The 20,099-nt window shown below is 24.2% G+C and overlaps 1 protein-coding gene across 3 annotated transcripts in view; it reads left to right on the top strand.

Moving 5' to 3' along the window:
* The window catches only part of LOC129618758 (probable serine/threonine-protein kinase DDB_G0282963), a 92,061-nt gene that overhangs the window by 66,625 nt on the left and 5,337 nt on the right, over window positions 1-20,099 (top strand). For 2 of the 3 annotated variants that reach the window (XM_055533723.1, XM_055533724.1), the window contains 2 exons: window positions 12,905-14,435; window positions 16,459-17,206. In XM_055533723.1, the coding sequence (XP_055389698.1) occupies window positions 12,905-14,435; window positions 16,459-17,206 (2,279 nt within the window). Of the gene's footprint in view, window positions 1-10,118; window positions 10,350-12,904; window positions 14,436-16,458; window positions 17,207-20,099 lie in introns of those variants that run through there. The other variant, XM_055533725.1, reaches the window with a different exon arrangement.

The raw sequence follows: 20,099 nt of genomic DNA, 5'->3' as shown, positions 1-20,099 counted from the left end.
TCTATAGCAAAAAATAGTATTCTTAGGTAGGAAAGTACTTACCTATGTTACTTGATTTAATAGTTTTGATACTTTAAATTTTTTTACGATCGTTATTTTTTATTTTTAAAAAACTATTTATAATAGAAATATTTAATATAAGTAATTACCTACCTGTCTTAGTAAGTAATATATACGTAAGTTGGTATATATACTTAGATATCCAAATAATTAAAGAAGGTCTTGTTCATCCTGCTCAATTTTATTCCTAAATATCAAATATAAAGATATTTACTAATAATACATGGATATATACAGTGTCTCACAGTGAAAATGCAGCAAGAGCATTTTTTTTGTTTGCATGAAAAATAAATTTTTTGAAAATTATTATTTTTGTGTGTCATTGTGTGTCTCTGTGTGATATCTGTAAATACCTGAAACTTGAAATCTGTAGATGTTAATATAAAAACGACAAATTATTTAAAAATTTTAAGAAAAATCCCAAAAAAGGAAATCAGTAGGAATTAGTAAGTAGCTGTTATTGGTATTATTCAGGTTAATGATGTCAAAAATTCTTTGTTATATGTAAGTATATGATTCAAAAGTGTTCTAGGAAATAAAGAGAAGACTAGCGACCACGAAATTATTGTTTACATATTTACGATAGAAAACTAGACTTTCAATTAGAATCTTTTGCATTATAGTATTGAATTAGGGCACTTGTTATTTATAACTTTTGCCATTGGTGTTGCAGTTTTTGTTTTTTTTGTTTTGTTGAAAATTGTATGCGCTTTAAGAATCAATCACAATTAAGAAGTAAATAATTTTTTATACTTATAAGTAAACCATTATTTTTTCTTGCATAACTTTCACTGTGAGACGCTGTAAGTATAATGTTTACGTCACCTATCCATAATGAGTGTATAATGGGAAAGTATTCTAATTTGCTTTTTATAAATTTAGTATTGATTAAACTTGACATTGGCACGAGACATATATGAGCAACAATATTATTATTAAATTTTTAAATTAGAAGTTTCCTATTTTTAGAATAAAAAAAAGTAAAAACTTATTCTGTACAAATATAAAAAATATGGCATACTTAAATAACGTGACTCATTATTTTTTATCATATTGAATTTGCAGTTTACATAGTTGCTTATTTATACATTTCATGTACATATAAAAATCTCGTTACATATTAAACTTCTCCATTTTAAAAATAGCTTCGTTATGTAATATTTTCTTATTGAAAAATAAACTGAAACTACTACAACAATAACAATTCGAGAGTAACTAGAAAAAAATTTAATTTGAAAAGTATAATTTGCATTAAAAAATATTTTTTGATATTGATTTAGAACAAATTTTAAGTCAAAAAGCAAGTTGTAAACTCGAGTTTCTATGAAATAAGAATTATTTATGAATGATTTTCTCATTCTACTTTTTGCATTACATGAAAGCCAATTAGAAGATGTGTCTTATAATCGCAACTAAATGTAAATGATGTAAATCGCAAATAATTAAATTATATCATACTGTTTACTAGAAATAATTAGTAATAGTTATGAAAATGTGTTCTCGTGAATTTGACAAATCTCTTGTGTTACGAAATGTCATCATGGAAAATTGAATTGTGAGAACATTTCAAACCAAGTTTAATTTAATAAAATATATAATTAATCATGCTATAATTTAAGGTTTTCCGAACAAGTTTACAAACAAGTTTATCAACAAATGAAAAAAATATTCTGTATTAAAAATTTATATATCATAATTACTAACTTTATTATCACTTGAACAGTAAAACAGCAAGATATACGATCACATCGTAAAATAAATTTTAACTTACAATTTCTTTTACTAAGTGCATTCTACACAATATTCATTTGAAGTGATTTCGTTCGTATTAGTGTTTAGGGACTAGATACGAGTACTGATTATCGATTTATTAAAACAGATTTGTTATTAGAGCCAATGTCAGGTTTAATCAATATCAAATTTATAAAATACATAATAAATAACACAGTTGTGCTTTTTTATCGACGTCATTATACAAAAATGTAGGTGATGTGATGGTATCAAATTTTGGATGTCAAGTTTTCGATGATAAAGAACTTGATCATTCTAGGAACCGTAAATAAACTACTTTTTGAGAGATGTCAGTCGGTGTGTCGATGTCGGTAATTTTACATATTTGAGTATATAAAGAAAAATAATCAACCAATTTACTTGAAATTAAATATTCAAGTTCGGGGTGTTAAAACAATTATTCTATAAATTTTTTGGAAAGATCAGAAACCGATTTTGGGGCCAATTTTACATTTTTTACCATATCAACGGAACGAGTTGTTGTAATTTCTTGAAATTTGATATTTGAGTTCTGGTTGGTAACAAAACTAACTGGTGAACGTTTCAATTAATTCAGGTGGCGCAAAGCAAAATATTACTAAGAGCTTAATTCACACTTTTCTAGGTATGTTAACTAAAAGCTTGCTAACTTTCTTGAAATTGAAGGGAAGTGTTCAAAACGCATTTTCATAATCTTCTGTAACACTTTCACTAAACTAGGCAATATACATTTCGATCGGTTATGTGCTGATCATATCAGATTTTTTTTGTTACTTAATAAATACACCTCTTTATGGGAGGGTTAGGAATACATAAATATTATAAGGAACAGTTTTGTACAACACATTTTTATATATTTATGTAAATACTTATTATAATGTACATATAAGTATTTTAATTGCTGGTGTAGCAATTTACCATTTTTTATGTGAATTTTGTATTAGCTGAAAGTCTTTTATTTTCAAAACTATTTCATTTCTTTAAATAAATTATAATTATAAATAGTACAATTCTATTTTAGTTTTTGATTTTTATTTGAATATTTATATGTTTTGCATGTGAACTGCGCTTCAAGCATACTGGTACGAGTATTTTATGCTTATTTATTGAAAACACGTTACCACGCACTTATTATATAATATACATATTATATTTCCAAAATATAAAAGAAAAATAACAAAAGCAATTAATTTTATTAAAACGTGGAGTGTACATATATTTTCTTTGCCAAAATCGTCATTTCACTCGTCAATCAAAATTAAAAAAAAAAATTAATGCTGTTCATAGGCACAGAACTTTTTTTTAAACAAGTACTTAAGTTTTTGAAATAAAATAATAATTTTAGATTTCGAAATTTTAGAATTCGAAAAATTTTTAGAAAAACACCTTCGTGAAGGGTACATTGAAGAATTCGTCTCAAGTATGAACAAGTATATATTATATTCATGCTCAGTGTAAAATTCTGCGTTGATTTAGATATATCTGTTTGTCCCTTTCAACTTAAAAACGAATAAAGCAAACACCATCACATTTTTACGAATTGTTTCTTTTCTGCCAAGGACGGACGCGGGTTCGGATAGCTGCCATAAAACTGAAAGAAATTATTTTAAATATTTCAAAAAACTAAAAAGATAGGAAATTAAATTTTGTAAAAGCGTGCCCATTAACATTTTACGTATGTATATTTTGAAAATTTTTATGGTATGGCTGTGATTTTAAGGTTATGTAACAGTAAGCCGAACGTAAAGCTAAGCTTAAATATTGGGAAAAGTAATAAAGTTAGATTCATGAAACTTGGTAGTCGCGTGTCCGATTGTAGGTTTGACATGTCCCTCAGCATAGTTTTTGTGGAATAGGTTGATAGATCCTGGTAACTGCTATATAACTTTAAAATTTAGAATTATTACAAAAACAGGGTAAGGTGTATTTGATTATAGTTATGTTAAAAAAATATTTAATTTTCCGTTATTTATAAATAATTAAGTAAATATTCTTCTGTTTTTCAAAAGATTCACTTATTTTAATTTTTAAAAAATATTCAAATACATGATGTAATCACAATTTAACCATGACAAAAAAATTGTTCGCCTATTGAAAAACTTTTATTGTTTATTGAACAGGTATAAAAAAATCATGCATAATAATCGCTTTTAATGAAATAATTCCTAATTTAAATTTTATAGAACTCATTGAAGTGTGAACAGGTTAGCTTTAAAAATTTTAACTTTAAATTCGAACTTTTTTTCAAGCAAGATTTAAAGCAAAATTAATACATTATAGAAATTTAATATAATTGCTTCCACTTTTATTTATTAATAAAAATAAATAAAAGTGGAAGCAATTATATTTTCTGATTGCTTTTTAAAAGAGCATTATAATTACGTGACATGATAATAAAACTTGCGTAAATGAATATTTACAATGTCCATCGAAAGTGTGTATCGAAAGTGTGAGCTAGTTTAGCATATCCCTCCTTTTTAGGTTTAAAGTAAGTATTTATGTTAAAATACAAGTTTATAATAGGCTTATGGTTAAAAAAAATGAAAATTTAAATTTTGTTTTTCCGTGACATTTGTTTTATTTTTTAGCTAGAGTAACCTACCTCACTTATGTGAATAAAAGCCGTGTGAGGTAGAAACTGAAATATTTCTCTGCTGAGTAAACTGGCGGTATGGAGTTAACAAAACGTAATTTTTCCTTTAAATTCTAATTAGTTTTTGTCAACAAAAAAATATTTTTCGCTTTGTTAACAATTTTGGTTTTCTTTAATAATTTATTTTATTAAATTTTAAATAAATTTCAATTTTCTATTAAATTAAAAGAATAATTCTGTTAAATTACTTACTAACGATCATGTGATTTTTTTAACAATTTTTAAATACATATTAGATTCTTTTTTAAAATTTTACCGAAAATCCGCTGGTTGTTTTTCCTTGTTTAATAAACTTTCTTGATGATTTTATTATATATACATAATGTGTATTTGTATCTATTTGTAAATGAGTTTGTAAAACTCATTTACAAACATTCATGTCTTAGAAAAATTTTATTTAATAATTAATATTTTATGAAAGTACGAAGCACTCAAGGCTTGTTTTAAATGCTATCATATTTTCATTTTGCGGAACAAATACAAATTGTATTTTCTTATTTTGAACTCGTTCGCAATAATACAGAAAAAGTTGAATAAATTAAATATTACATAGGTAAATAAATAAAAATGCATTGCTCTGAAGTCAATTTATGTACATACATTTCTAATTTTATAATATTAATAATTAGGTAAAGTCAAAGTCAAGGTCACTGAGCACATTTTAAAATAAAAAAAAAAATTAATTTAATTTTTGTAGTCAGAAAATTATAATTTACTAAGCGTGAAAAATAACTGATTTTCATTTAATAATTTTGTTTATACTTTTAAATGTCCATATGCAAAAAATATTTAAGTAATTATATGCCAAATTAATGAAAATCGTGTAAAATTATCCGTGTTTCGTAGAGGCTTTTGAAATTATTTTAAATGTACGGTTGAAGTGGCAATGAAAATAAAGTGTAAAAAAATTCATATACATTGACGGTCTTTTCACATTAATGTGCTCACTAATTAGCATGAGCAAAAAAGCTCACATGTATAAATTATATAAGTATGTACAAATGAAATTTTTTGGGAATTTTCTTTTGCAAATTACTTAAGAATTGAATGTGTGATAATTTCGAGTAACCAAAACAAAATAATTCTTTATATATTTTCGTGAAGTTATTTAAGATAAGTTATTTAAGATACATATCTACACTTTAGCTTATCGTTCAGTTTTTCAAAGTCAAAGATAAAATAAGCAAAGATACAAACTCTAATTCAAAAAGTTCTTTTTGTCAAAATTGACGGAAACAAATATAATATGAATTAACTAATCTTTCTAATTGAAAGATTTTGGTTCATAAAACTTCAATGACTTCAATGACTTCTCTGAGTAATCAATGCTTAAAATTTTAGGATATAAAGCGCCTAAAAAGTAAAAAAAACACAACACTTAAAAAAAAAAATAAAGAAAAATTTTCAAAATTCTCAAAAATTCAAGAAACAATAACGATAATTAATTTCTGATAACATTTTTATACATACATATGTACATATGTATGTGTTTCAGCTTCGTCTGGTACACTTTAACACAATACTGCTAGCAAAAAATAATCAATTTTGGAATCCATATTTTGAATATCGATTTTTTTTATCACCAGTTGGTCATATTAGACTGGACTTTAGACTAAGTAAACTAAGCCTTAAATATGATTGCTTATTACTTATATATGCAACGAATTAAATGCAATGAATTAAAAATTAGAGGACTCTAATATTTGATTGTGAATTCTTAGTTGTTTGAATTATACTTCCAAACATGAGGTTTGAAAATGTAATTCTTTTGCATCTAAGGCTATCTAATGCGTTATCGATGTAAAATCCCATATTTTTTTGATTAAAATTTAAGTAATATGTATATTGTCTTGAAAAGAATGAACTTTTAATATAAATTGAAAAAAATTGACGTCATACAAATTAAAGGAAGTAATTTTAATATATAGTTATTTAGGAATACGTTACGCGTTTTTTAAGTTTTTTTTTTTTTTAGATTTGTATAAAAAAAAATTAAGCATGCCTTTTATATGTAAAGGTAAGGCGTAAATAAGAAAAAAAATATTTTTTTAAATAAAGTACCAAGTTATTTTTTAATAATTTCCAAATTAATTTTGCCAAACTAAAAATAATCATTCATACTTAATAGGATTTGAAAATAATTAATTACAATATTATTATCATTATATAGTTTACCACGTATGCTCATACATGGTATATGAGAAAAATATACAAAAATATTACGACTATATAAATTCAATTGTATTAGTCTGGAACAGCGATTGGTAACCTTTTTCCGGCAGCGGGACATTTTCAAAATAAAAATTTTTAAATTGGTCGTACACTCAAATGTAGTTTAAAAAGAATAGTGATTCATATATGTTATCATACTCACTTTTACCCTTCGTGGCGACACAAACAAAATTCTTTGAATATAATTATAGATTCTTTACAAATTAGACATAATAGTGCTTTTACGTAATCATTAATAAAGAAATAATGTTAAGTCCACTTTTAATTAAATTTTTGGTTTTCGTCATCACTTTTTTTTTGGTATTTTATTATTATTATTTCGATAAAATGTGAATTATTTTACTCAAGCATTCTAAACATTCAGCAGAAGCTATCCTTTCTGCATCTCTTTTGCTGAGAGCTTTCACACAATAAAATAAGTTTCTCAATGTAGATCACATTTTTGTCGTCAAAAACAATTCACCACTTGCACTCTCTGTAAGTTTATTAGTTTCTTCAAAAAATATTTCATTGTTTAGCGAGTTGTGTGCGGCCTGCGGGCCGTTAGTTTTCGACCCCTGACCTAGAGTATAGACTATAAATATTTACAAATTTATATTTGTGGAAATATGAGAGTTATAACCATATATTTACTTTTATCTAAAATTTTAAAAACAAAAACTTTCAATTTCATGTTAATTAAATAACAAAAAATTATTTTTTCGTATAAAAAAATGATATCTGTTAACAATTATTTTTAGAAAGAACAGTTTAAACCCACATTTTGTGGTATAAACCTGCATTCAATATATTTTTTACATAACTAAAAATATATTATAAATTCAGTGATTCTATTGTATTTTTAATTAATTTTTGGTAGATGACTAAATAAAATTTGCTTATTTACTACGAAAACAAAATTATTTGATTGTATTATTTTTCCTTAGTTGAAAACACTGAACTTTTTTTTTAAACCAGTTTTATTGTCCAATTTGAATAATGTTCAATAATAGGTAAACTTTAATTCTTGAAAATAGATGTTCAAATTTTAATTAAAATGTTAATAATTATTTCAATAAATGAAAAACTTATCGAAGTAGATTGGTCACGTGATAATTTTTTACTTTTATTCAACATAGGTTCTGAAACTGTGAGTTAATAAATACTGCAAAATTTTGAATTTAATTGAAATTATTTCAAAACACAGTTTTTTAACTACTGGTAATTTGCTAAATCTTTAAAAGAATGCTGTTTTTACAACAATTTAGGCGATATTATTGTTTTTTAATTATTATTAATTTTATAAAATTTCAATATTATTTTATCTAAAATAAATATGCATTCATTTTAGGCAATGTTATAAATCAGAGATTGAATTATAATTCACGACCAATTGTAAAAGTATACGAAATTATAAACAACACTCCATTAAATTAAGATTAAATTCAATTAAAAATTAAAAATCTTTGAAAAAATTTATCTTCTTTGCAGTAACCAAATTATTCAGCAACATCAATCTAGCAATCGTTTCCATAATTTTGTTCCATAATATTGTTTAAAAAAAAAATAAACAGTTTCAAAACAACATTAAACACACCTTAATTAGTTGAATTTTTTATTTAAAAAATAGCATTTGCTTTACTTAATGATAAAATAAAAATTATATAATTTAATTCAAGGTAATCAAATGATCTTCAAGTTTCACGATTGATTTTTTTTTAAATTTATTTATGAGTTTATATTTAATTATCTTTTCAAACAATTTTAGCTTCCCTTTTCAAGTCATTGAATGCTTTCTATAATTTCGTTATCAATCGTTAATTTCTTTAAAGCTGAAATTGAACACTTACGATGATTGTTTGATGCTGGGAAGGCTATTTGAATAGTTCTTCATAAGAATATGTTCCCATACTTTGTTCCTGTACCAGATTATTCTCGTTGTCGTAAAATGTTGATTTATTATTTATAATGTACTCCTTTAAAAACTATTGCTACTCTTTATTAATTATGCAAAACCGTTTTAATTTTATATGTCACGCGAGGAGTCCTAGTATACTGTACAATTATATGTTTTAAGTGTAAAAAGATTTTTATTAGATTTTCGACTTGAAATTTTTTAACATTATAAACAGATTGTAAGATTACTAAATTTCTTGTATGTTACCTATATCACTTTTGCAAAGTTATCAGAATAGTATACAAAATTACATCAGATCAACTAAAAAAAAAAGTTTCTACCTACCGTTATGCATTATTTCTAACTGTATTCTGTATGGTAAACAAATACATTTTTTTTAATTCAATTGATCGTTATTTTTTTAACAATAAGTTGTTAAAAAAAGCTTTATTACAATTGAAAAAAATACTGAATACCATTTTCATAGATGTGTATGTACATAAGAATATTTATTTAATTAAAATTTTAACAAAAAAAAAATGTGAATTGCGATGATGTTAGCTGATTTTTAAATCTTTGAAAATTTTTAAATTCAGTTTTAATTTAAACTATTAACACATAAGTATTAAGTTTGGTTAAGGTTCATTTATTTTATACATTGATATATTTTTCACAACTTCTAACAAATAATTATTAACATCGAATTAAGTAACTATATATCTTTACGTATATACTTTGTTAAGTAAATCATAGATAAATCTTTCAATTCTTATAATATTTACTCATGTGTAAATAGTGTAAGGTAGTTAGTTTCTTTAGCATCAAATAATCACAGTAACTAACCGCAAAATATAATTAAAATTAGTTTAAATAGCATGCATTTAATATTATTTTGTTCAATTATAATTTTTGTAAATTTTTTGAATAATTTTTGTTTTAATTCTATCATTCTTATTGGGTTTTTCCTCTTTCAATTTTCCATTTTATATTATTACATCAGGAGGACAAAACTTTGGATATTATGGGTCAATACAAGCCTGAAATATTTTGTTAAAAATGCTATCAAAAATGCAGATATACAAAAATATTTTATTGAAACATTTTATTTTTTTTTAATTTTTGTTTTAAATTCAATTAATAAACAAAAAGTTAGTTAAGTAATTAAAATTTTTTTTTAAATTGAAAAAAAAATCAAATAAAGTGCTCGAAAATAATTAAAAATGTTCAAAATATACTTTAACAAACGCCACATATACAAATTTTATTAAATATTTTTTTATTTTCAATATAAAATTAACATTTCCAAAGGTGAAAAATAGGATTAATAAAAATAAAAAATATTTACGAAATAAGTGTTTTTTTGTTTTATAAACTATTGATTGTTAAATTAAAACTAGTTTAAACTTAAAAAAAAAAACAATCATGTTTTAAAGAAAATACAAAGCGTAGCATTTAAATATGTTTAAAAAACTTTAATTTTACATATTATTAAACTTTAAGAGAAAGCGTACTGAATATTATCGAATATTATAAGAATGGCAAAATATTCGAAATTCATTAAATTATTTAGATATAAGGAATTAAAGAGACTTTTAAACGATCAAATTTTTTATTACATTAATATAAATAAATATATATTTTAATTAAAAAAATAGATGTGCATAAGTACATTTGATATAATTTACACGTAAATATAAATGATTTATAACAAAAACAAATATTGCTTAATATTGCAAAGAAGAATTAAAATTTTAACAGGTAATTTTATGAAATTTACTTATATATAATACATAATAATAATATAGCATTGATTAATAATATAGATGTATAATATAAGAATTTACGAAATTATTTTGAAAAAAATCTTTGTATAAGCGTTTTAGGATAAATAAATTTTTTAGGGTGTCATTATGTTACAATATTCGAAAAACTTAAGTGATTACCGTGTTTGATATAAATTGATTTGAAAAATACCGATTTCCTTTGAGTTTTTTTTATAATTTATGTTTAAATTTTGATAAAGCATTTTATACTGCATATATTAAAACATTATGGAAAATTAGGAGTAATTTTACTTTCAAGAGAAATATGAAAAATATTTTAAAACTTTTTTATTTTTATATATTTTTTAATTCCTAAATTATCCTTAATTTTTTAATTCCTTAATTATCATAAAGTCTTAAGGGAAATGATGGTACAATTTTTAATTTTGATTTCACATTAAATTTAAAAGTTAACACTCATTATTCTTATAAGTATCAAATTAAGAAAAAATCTGATGGACTTCTGGTAACAACCAGAACTTAAATATTAAATTTCAAGAAATTCTATCAATCCGTTCCGTAGATATATAGTAGAATATATAAAATCGGCCCCTAGTTTGGTTTTCGAGCCCTGATTTTTCCAAAAAAAATTATAGATTCATTGTTTTAATACGCAGAATTTAAATATTAAATTTCAATGAAATCGGTTGATTATTTCTCTTTACATACGCAAAAATGTATATGTGACCCGTAGTAAATGTCCAGTTGCTTACACCTGATTTCTTCCAAAAGTTACTAGGTTTCGTGTACGGTCGAATGAAGTTTATATATGAAATTTCAAGGAAACCTGTTGAATATTTTCTTGAAAATTATTAAAAATGTAAAACAGGCCCGGTAAAAAGTCCAGTTCCTGACGCCTGATATATCCCAAAAGTTGACAAATTCGTGCCATAGTCGAAATAAACTTACATATGAAATTTCATCAAAATCGGTTCAGCCGAATTTAAGATACACGCGTGCGCACACATAGAGACAGACAGACCGACAGACCGACAGATCGTCAGACCTCTCTAAAAATAGTTTATTTACGCTTCCATACTATGGAGAAGTGCGTACCCACCGAAAACACGATATGCAAAAAAGTGTTACATAACCTCCCTTATTGTATACAATGCATAATTTTTGTAAAAACCAGCCAAGAATGTACTCTTTAGAAACTGCAATAACTTTTTTTTTTTATTTGTTATTTTTTATAACTTTTTTTTTATTTTATTATCAAACTTTATTTTAATTTTTATTTGAAGTTATTTGATGATTTTTATTTTGTGCAGAAGATTTAGTTATACATATTTTTTATATTAATTTTCTAAAAGTTATTTTTTTTTTATTTTTAAACATATTTTGTGGTTTTTTTTCAATATAACATATTATTATGTATATTAAAGGACGGGGAACTCCAAATAAATAAGCTTCTTTTTTTTGACAATTTTTTTTTCACTTAAATGCGCTTCATTAAAATTTCTCATCTGCTTTTAGTTAGATTTCGCTAAATATTACTATTTATATATTTTGTATTACCATTTTTATATAAACGATTTTAATTAAAATAATTGAATTTTGGAATTGATTAGGATAATGAATTAAATATGTAAATATGTTTAACAAACGTACATAATATAAGTAAAGCAAAGCTCAATTATGTTCTATTAAATTTAGATTGAATTATTTAGAAGAACAATGTTTTTAAACAATTAAACGTTGGTTTTCTATCAAGAAATTTATCCATTAAAACATATTTTTTTCAAATAATTCCTTATGACTTAAACAATTATTCGGTAATTGGGATAGGTTATATTGGGATAAACAAGTAAATTGTTTATTTAATTAATCATAAAGGTGTATACAAAATTATTAAGTTGGATTATTTGGAAATACAAATTTTTGGAAGTTTTGTAGCGAAGTATATTATTTGGTTTATTATAAAATTTGACAACAAGAATTTCTTATGAAGTTTCAAAAATCTTGAAATTTTTTAAATGTAGTGCTATAATAATTTCATTTCTATCCTTAAGTTGGTTTAAGTTCTAAACAAAATCTCCTATATTTGGGCGAAAAACAATAAATGTTGTCATTCATCTCATTGATATTTTGCAAATTTTTAATATTTCTAATTTCATATCATAATTGAAGGATTTTAATCTGAAAACAATTTTTTGGAATTATTTAAGTTTAAGACAGTTATGTTTGTGCTTATGTACATTAGGGTTCTAAGAAAAGTTCTGTACTCATTCTGATCATTTTGAAAAACATATGTGTAACAACATATATGTAAGTATATGTGCAAAATATTTTTTTTTCATTCATATTTTATTCAAGCTTTGCGAATGGTTATTAGGTGTTAAATTTGGTGAAAAATCAACAATACTACTTTCTTGGCTGCGCTGCCTTAAATTAAAACCATATTTTTTGTCAATAATTACGTATTTGCCAAAATTTTTGTTTGTTAACTTTTGAAATACTGTAATACAATGTTTTTATTTTAAATTCTAGATGGCCCACATTGTTGGTGTACCAAAACGTGAACCATGCAGAAAATGTTCTCTTCCGGTATTTTTAGCTGAACGGGTTAATGTTGGCAAAAATATTTATCATCGGACATGTCTCAAATGTGCAAGATGTAAATCTCAACTTTCTCTTGGTAGTTTCTATGAAACTGAGATCGATGGAGAGTTTTGTTGTGAAACTTGTCCGGATGAAGAATCTAATATTGATGATTCAACAAACTCCCCTACAGCTACAACATCTCATTCCGAAGAAAATGTGAGCCCTAATAGAAGTGTTGGTGTCAGAAATTCCATTGCTGATCGTTTAGCATTTTTTGAGAAAAGTGGTAAGGATAACCAATTGCTGCAAAAGAGTGTTACGGATGAAGAAAAAAGCAAAAGCTTAAAAAAAATTGCAGAACAATACAAACCTAATGCAGCACTAACCAATTTTATGAATAGCACGCTAGGCGATAGCATCGGCGCTGCAAGTGATGAAAATATTGATAAGGAAGAAATTTCAACAGAAGAAAACAGTAAATGTGATACAACTGTTGAATCAAGTGATGAAGAGAACGAGAGCAATTTTAAAGATCGACCGCCACAATTGCCAAAAGATGGACCACCTGTGGATTATGACAACGACGATGATGTATTATCAGTAGTAGTTGAATCTCATTCAACCAGTAACAATAATGCAATTATTGATCAAAATGAACAAAAAATAAATAATGATAATGCTCCAAATTTTATTTCGAACACACAAGTATTGCTTACATCACCATGTAATAAAATCATAAATGCAACACAAAACCACCACAATCATTACCATAATATTGCTAATAATAATAATATTTATAATAATGATTTAAATTTAAGTTCTAAAATTACCAAAGATATTTCGAATATCCAAAATGATGATGTACAGACGAGAACAACAAATAACACGAAATCGGCTTTCAATATTACTCCAGATACGGATGAATCTATTTCCTTAAATGTAGAATTACGTAATAAGGAAGAACCATTAAAAGCTACGTCAAAATTAAATTCATTTCAATCAGATTCTAATATGAAAATTGATCTTACCGAACAGCGTCTAAGTGTGGTGCGTTCCCGTCTGCAACAATTTGAAGAAGTTTTAAAATCAGAAGAAGATATGAATAATTGTAGAAAATCCACAATTAGTATTAGTAGTTCTAATAAATTGAATATTGTAGGAAATTCTAAACTAGTTGATAAGTCAGTAACAAAAATTACTGAAGGGAAAGATGAAAATACGATGTTGAATTTAACAGGAAATGAAGTGCCTAATGAAAATACAATAATTACTAAAGAATCAAATAAAATTCAAAGAGAATCATCAAGTGATGATTTAAAGCATAATAAAATAGAAGAAATGGAAGTTGATTCCAAACATGAGGATAGCATAACATTAAACAAAATTGAAAATCAAAATGATTTACAAAATATAGATGGAAATGGAGTTTTAGAGGAAGAAATTTCGGCTGAAACAAAACCTGCAGTAATGGAAAAAGGTAATGCAGAATATTAATTATTTATTTAAAATATAGTAAATACGAGTACATGCATCCGTTAAAAAAATTAACATTATAAAATTTTTAGTTCGTTTAGTAATAATATTAATGCGCTATGTGATACAACGGAATGTTGTGTATCACGTCTTTATCTATATACAATACATATTATCCATTTTTAAATATTCTTATTTACTAAACAAGCAAAATCAGCAGTGATATAAAATAGGGCAAATTGTTTTCATTATCTGCAGTTTTTTGATTTTTAATAAGTTCCTTATAGAGAAGTCCATAGGAATTTAGATATTATCATTTAATAATCTTTGAAAAAATAATGATTGATGAAAAAATCTACCTTATGTTTGATTATCAGCACTGCATCCAATAAAGAACATACTTAATGAAAAACTAAATTGCCATATAATTTTCTAAATTATTATAAAATTGAAAAGAAAACTATTGATATTTGGTATACAAAAGATATACAAAATGTTAAATTCTTTGATGTTTAACAACCACATATGTGAATTTTCCTATTTAACAAATTTACAAATATTTCGTTTTAATAATTCAATAAAAGCATTAAATTGAATTAGATTATTTAAAAGTATTTAAACTTTTGAGTTGTTATAAAAGAATATTATTTATATAAATATATGCACTTTAAAAGTTTACTTTTTTGAAATTAAGAGGAAAATGCATTAATTTGTTTTGTTACGTAGATATTTTTATTAATAATATTACGTAAATTTATAAATGTATTATATTTAAAAAAAAAAAAAGATAATATTGTAAATTATTTATTATTTATTATAAAACATCAAATACTACTAAACAGGCTTATTTAAAATTATTTAACTTTTGGATATAACATAAATAAGCGTCTTAAAGTTAACCTAAATTAATCTTAATTTTGATTGTGCCTGGAATCAGTATAATAAAGCATTACTGCTTCAAAACTACAAGTTAAATTTTTTTGTTTTGTGAAAGTATAAAATGCTTAAAAAGTAATTAGAATTATTACTTTTTAAAAAAATGATAAATTGGATAATTATTTGTTTTCTTGTTTTATATTTTAAATAATTTTGTACAATTCTCATTAGGAGCTATATAACCTGCTAATGTTGAAGGAGTTAAATTTTGCATTATCCCAAAGTTTTTCCAGCATTTTTGTCCAAATAAGTGTTTTTAAGTTGTTTTTTGATTAAATATGTCAATAAGCTCTTTATTAATACTCAAAATAACTTTACGCTTAAACCTACTTTAAACTTAAAAGTTTTTTCTTTTTTTTCACTACTTTAAATTTGTGCTTAGAATTAATATCTAAGCATGCTCTAAACTAAATATAAACTTATCTCATGAAAAACTAATTTTCTGTTTTAAATGAAAAACCATGTATGTATATATGAATATTTTCATATACTTAGAAGAAAACTAATCAAAAAATACAAGAAAGAAAATTATATGCTTTACTATCGTTGAACCATTTCCGCAAACTTCTTGGACTACACACTTAATATTTAATTGAAGTAGTTTACCACGAATTTTTACTAAACGTATTCATAAAGTACATAACCTATATGTACTTTTTATTGTAGCAAATATATTCAAATTGTATTGTTATGGTATAATAAAGATTAGTTTATAAAATTTAAAGCAACGATCCTTTTTCATTTTCTTTTACAGTACAAGCTTGGTTTACGGGTTCTAAATTTACGAATTTTTTTAATATTTTACGAATAACAATTATATGAATATATAATGTTATGAACGTTTCATTGATACTATAATATTTATTTATCTTTAACTGCTTTCTAAAGAAAAAAATTTTATTGAAAATAGTAAAATGAAATTTTTGTTATTAATTAAATGCAGTATAACAAATTCGATATATATTTATATTAAAAATACATACGTATATTTATACATTAATATATAACATTTCTAATAAATTGCCAGAGAAATAAAAAAATTTTTCTTACTTAATTTAATTTTGCTTTAATTCTTTATTTCACTCTTTTAGAAATCGAAGAGCAAATAAAATTATCAGAGGATGACAAACAAGCAGCCGTGATAAACGGAAAAGAATCAAATGAAATTGTGCTAACGTTACATACATCAGCTGAAACAAATTTAAAAAATGAAAACGATGAAAATATTGCAGTTGAAATTAGTGAAGAGTCTCAAATCAGTGCAAACACACAAGGTGATAACAACACCTATATACCGCCTAAAATTAGTTTGGATAAAAATATTAAAAATAATCTAAAACATATGGCGGTAGACATATCACAAAAAAATGAAGAAAAGAAAAGAAACACGTCAATTAATAGGGAAACTTGTGATAACAACGAAATAATGAAATCCGCTGTTAATCAGGAAGAAAACGAATATCCAGATGAACTAAATCCATTTGCAAGTGATGACGATGATGAAAATGATACAAAAACAAAACAAAAAACAGATGATGGTAGTATGCACAAAAATATTATTCAGAAAGAGGCAATAAATAATAAATTTGAAGAACCAGATAGAAGAAAAAGTTTAAATCCGTTCGACAATTCTGATGATGATGAAAATTTAGAACAAGTTGAACAGAATCAAGATATAAAATTAAAGCCACCTCGTCCGCCACCTCCAAAAATTTCAAAAAATCCTTTTGGTAGTGAATCTGAAGAAGAAAACGAAGCTTTAATTGACAGCGGGAACACAAGCCTCGTTTCAATGGAATCAGGGAAGCGAGCTCCAGTACCAACCCCAAGATCTCAATTGTAAGTAATTTTGTTATTAGTTTATTGAGTATAATATGGAACATGAAAAAAAACTTTATAACAAAGAGTTTTTACTAAAATTTGATTATCCAAATTGAATAAATTTTTCGTATCAGTTAATATTTACCATTGTTTTACATTTATAAATAATATAAAAAGAAAATTATTAAATTAGATTTTAAATCAAAAGATTTAAAATTTTTACGTCAAAACGATTTTGAAATTAACGCTCCAAAATTTTACTATTTTTTTAATTGAAACTTAAATAGAAATAAAAAGAGCTTGTAATTTCAATTTACATAATAAATTAGAAAAGTTTGTTTTATAAGTTCATATTCCAAATTCATGTTTTAATGATATATAATTGATTTTAGATATAAATATGTATACGGTTTATACACATATATTTTCTTTGCCTATTTTGTGTGTAATATTTAATAATTAGCATAAATGTACGCATATGAAAACTTTGTTAGTAGCTTACAATTCTTTTACAACCATGTATTCAAATACATAATACATGCTATAAATTAACGTATAAAGTAACGTACTTTATATAAGTTTTATGTAAAACTTAAGAAAAGTTTTTTCTAAACTCAAAGAGTTTTTTTTTTAAATATTTAAAAATTAATAGATATTAATATCAAATTTTGTAAAAGTTTGGCCAATTACTTTCTACATGTATTCTAAAAATTTTAATGGAATATCTGAAGTGGTTCGGGTAGTTGCCATACAATTCCGTAGAAAATTTTAAATATTTGGAAAGATAGTAAAGCTAGATTCATAAGATTTCGTAGTCGTGTGTCCAATTATAGGTCAGGCATAACATCCGTGAAGTTTCTATAGGATGGTTTGACAGGCACGAGTAATTGTCAGTTAACAATGAAAGCTAATTCTAGATAGCTTTAATTGAAATCAGATTGTCAAAGTGCAGGGTATTATTCAGTGGGTATACAGACTGAGACGTTTTTATTTTTTTTGTATTTAAATTGTGGGTTCGAAGTGGCTATTGTCTATACAGATTAAAAAATTAAAGTTTTAAGAAATTTATGCAATGAAAATACCTTAAATAGAATCGATTATTAATACTTTGCAATTGAACCGTAGCTGTCGTAAAATTTTAAAATTTGTTTACTACTTTCAATATCCAGCATCCAGAATTCTAAATTATCTTATGCTTTTTAGCTCTACCTTATTGCAAAATTCAAGAACTCCCTACACACAAAACACAAATATATTTTTACCTCATTTATTAGATTTCCCAATATGGATATTTAATGAAACCCACATGCACAACTTAAAGCTTGCAATTTTAATCACATTTGATAGATTTTTCTAGTTCTATTTTATCATTTTTAAATATATTTGTGTTCGAATATTTCGCGGAATATAATAAATTTTATTTTTCATTTAAAACACATTCAAGGAAAATCTTTGTCTTTATGAGTTTTCCATTTATTCGTATGCTTTGCATTTACAAGTTTTTATTCTCATCAGTTTCAGTTAAAAACAAAAAGAAAACATTTGCATAACAATCAACTAATTTCACATTTTGCGTTTAACAAAATAAATTTTAGCTAAATTAACTAAAAGTTAATATTTTTTTTTAATTGAATTAAATAAGACCCTAAATTTGAAATTTTTATATAACATAAATTTTTGTAGATATGTCGCATTTTGCCATACAACTTTTTAACTTTGTCGTTGCGACACTTGAGTTAAAATAAATTCTTATGACATCATTCAAATGAAATCAATCAAATTTTTGCAAACAACTTTATATATTAAATATTGGAACTCTATTTGAATTGATTTCAGTGGCTTCGTCAAACTGGGACAATTCGGTGGAAACTTGGACATGATTATTTAGATATCATGCACAAGTTCTGTACTCTGCCAAGGTGTGAAGTAGGAAGAAAAAACTTTGTGTTAAACTATTAAATGCTATAATTGAAGTATCTATAATACAATATTAATACTACTTACAAAAAATCTTGTTCCTCTCGTGAAATATTCTACTAGTTGATATGATCAACGCTATTTTCTTTTTTGAATAAAAATACTTTTAGATGAGCTTAACACATGAATTTCACGCTAAGATCAATTACCTTTATATAATGATTACTTTTTAGTTGAACTTGTTCTATTAACATTTATGGAAGAACGTTATTGTATTTTATTAAATAAATTGTAAAGGTGCTGCATGAGTTATAAAAAATAATTCAAAATTACAAATAATAAAGAAAAAATTACAATACAAATTAAGAAAAAAGTATTATTTATATATGGACACTTTTGTTAGTCTTCCATTTATGTCTTTAAAAATATACAAATGCAGATATACTTAAATAACTTATTTTGGAAAATGTAGAAAATAATTATTTGAACGTGCATATGTATGTAGTATTACTTAAAAATAAGATATTACACTAAAATGGTATCCAAGAGTTCTAAATTTCCCTTGGACTTTAAAAATTAGTTTTTTTAATTAATTTAAAGGCAGCTCGAACAATTGTAATATATGCATATTGAAAATATTAAATTTTTCATAAATTTTAGCTGTTTCATAAATTTTTTTCATAAATTTTTTCTAAATTTTAAATTTTTTTTCAAAAGAAACAAAACATTTGAATTTTTAAACATCCAATGTGGATCATGATTGTTTTTTTAAAACCTCTGTTACTCTAAAATAACTCATTATTATTACTACAAATGCATATGTATATGTATTTCAATTATAAAATATATTTTCAAAAATAAAATAAGAAAAAAATATTTTTTTTTAAAGCAACTCAAACAACTCCACAAAGTTATGCTAGTGTTGCGAAAATTTTCATGTATAATTTCCTACTAGTTAACAATTAAACAGGTAAAACAAAAAAGTATTAATGTT

Source organism: Condylostylus longicornis, unplaced genomic scaffold, assembly GCF_029603195.1.
Source record: "Condylostylus longicornis isolate FDR11 unplaced genomic scaffold, ASM2960319v2 ptg000010l, whole genome shotgun sequence".
NCBI classification, from domain to species: Eukaryota; Metazoa; Arthropoda; class Insecta; order Diptera; family Dolichopodidae; genus Condylostylus; species Condylostylus longicornis.
This window is presented reverse-complemented; position numbering and strand designations above follow the sequence as displayed.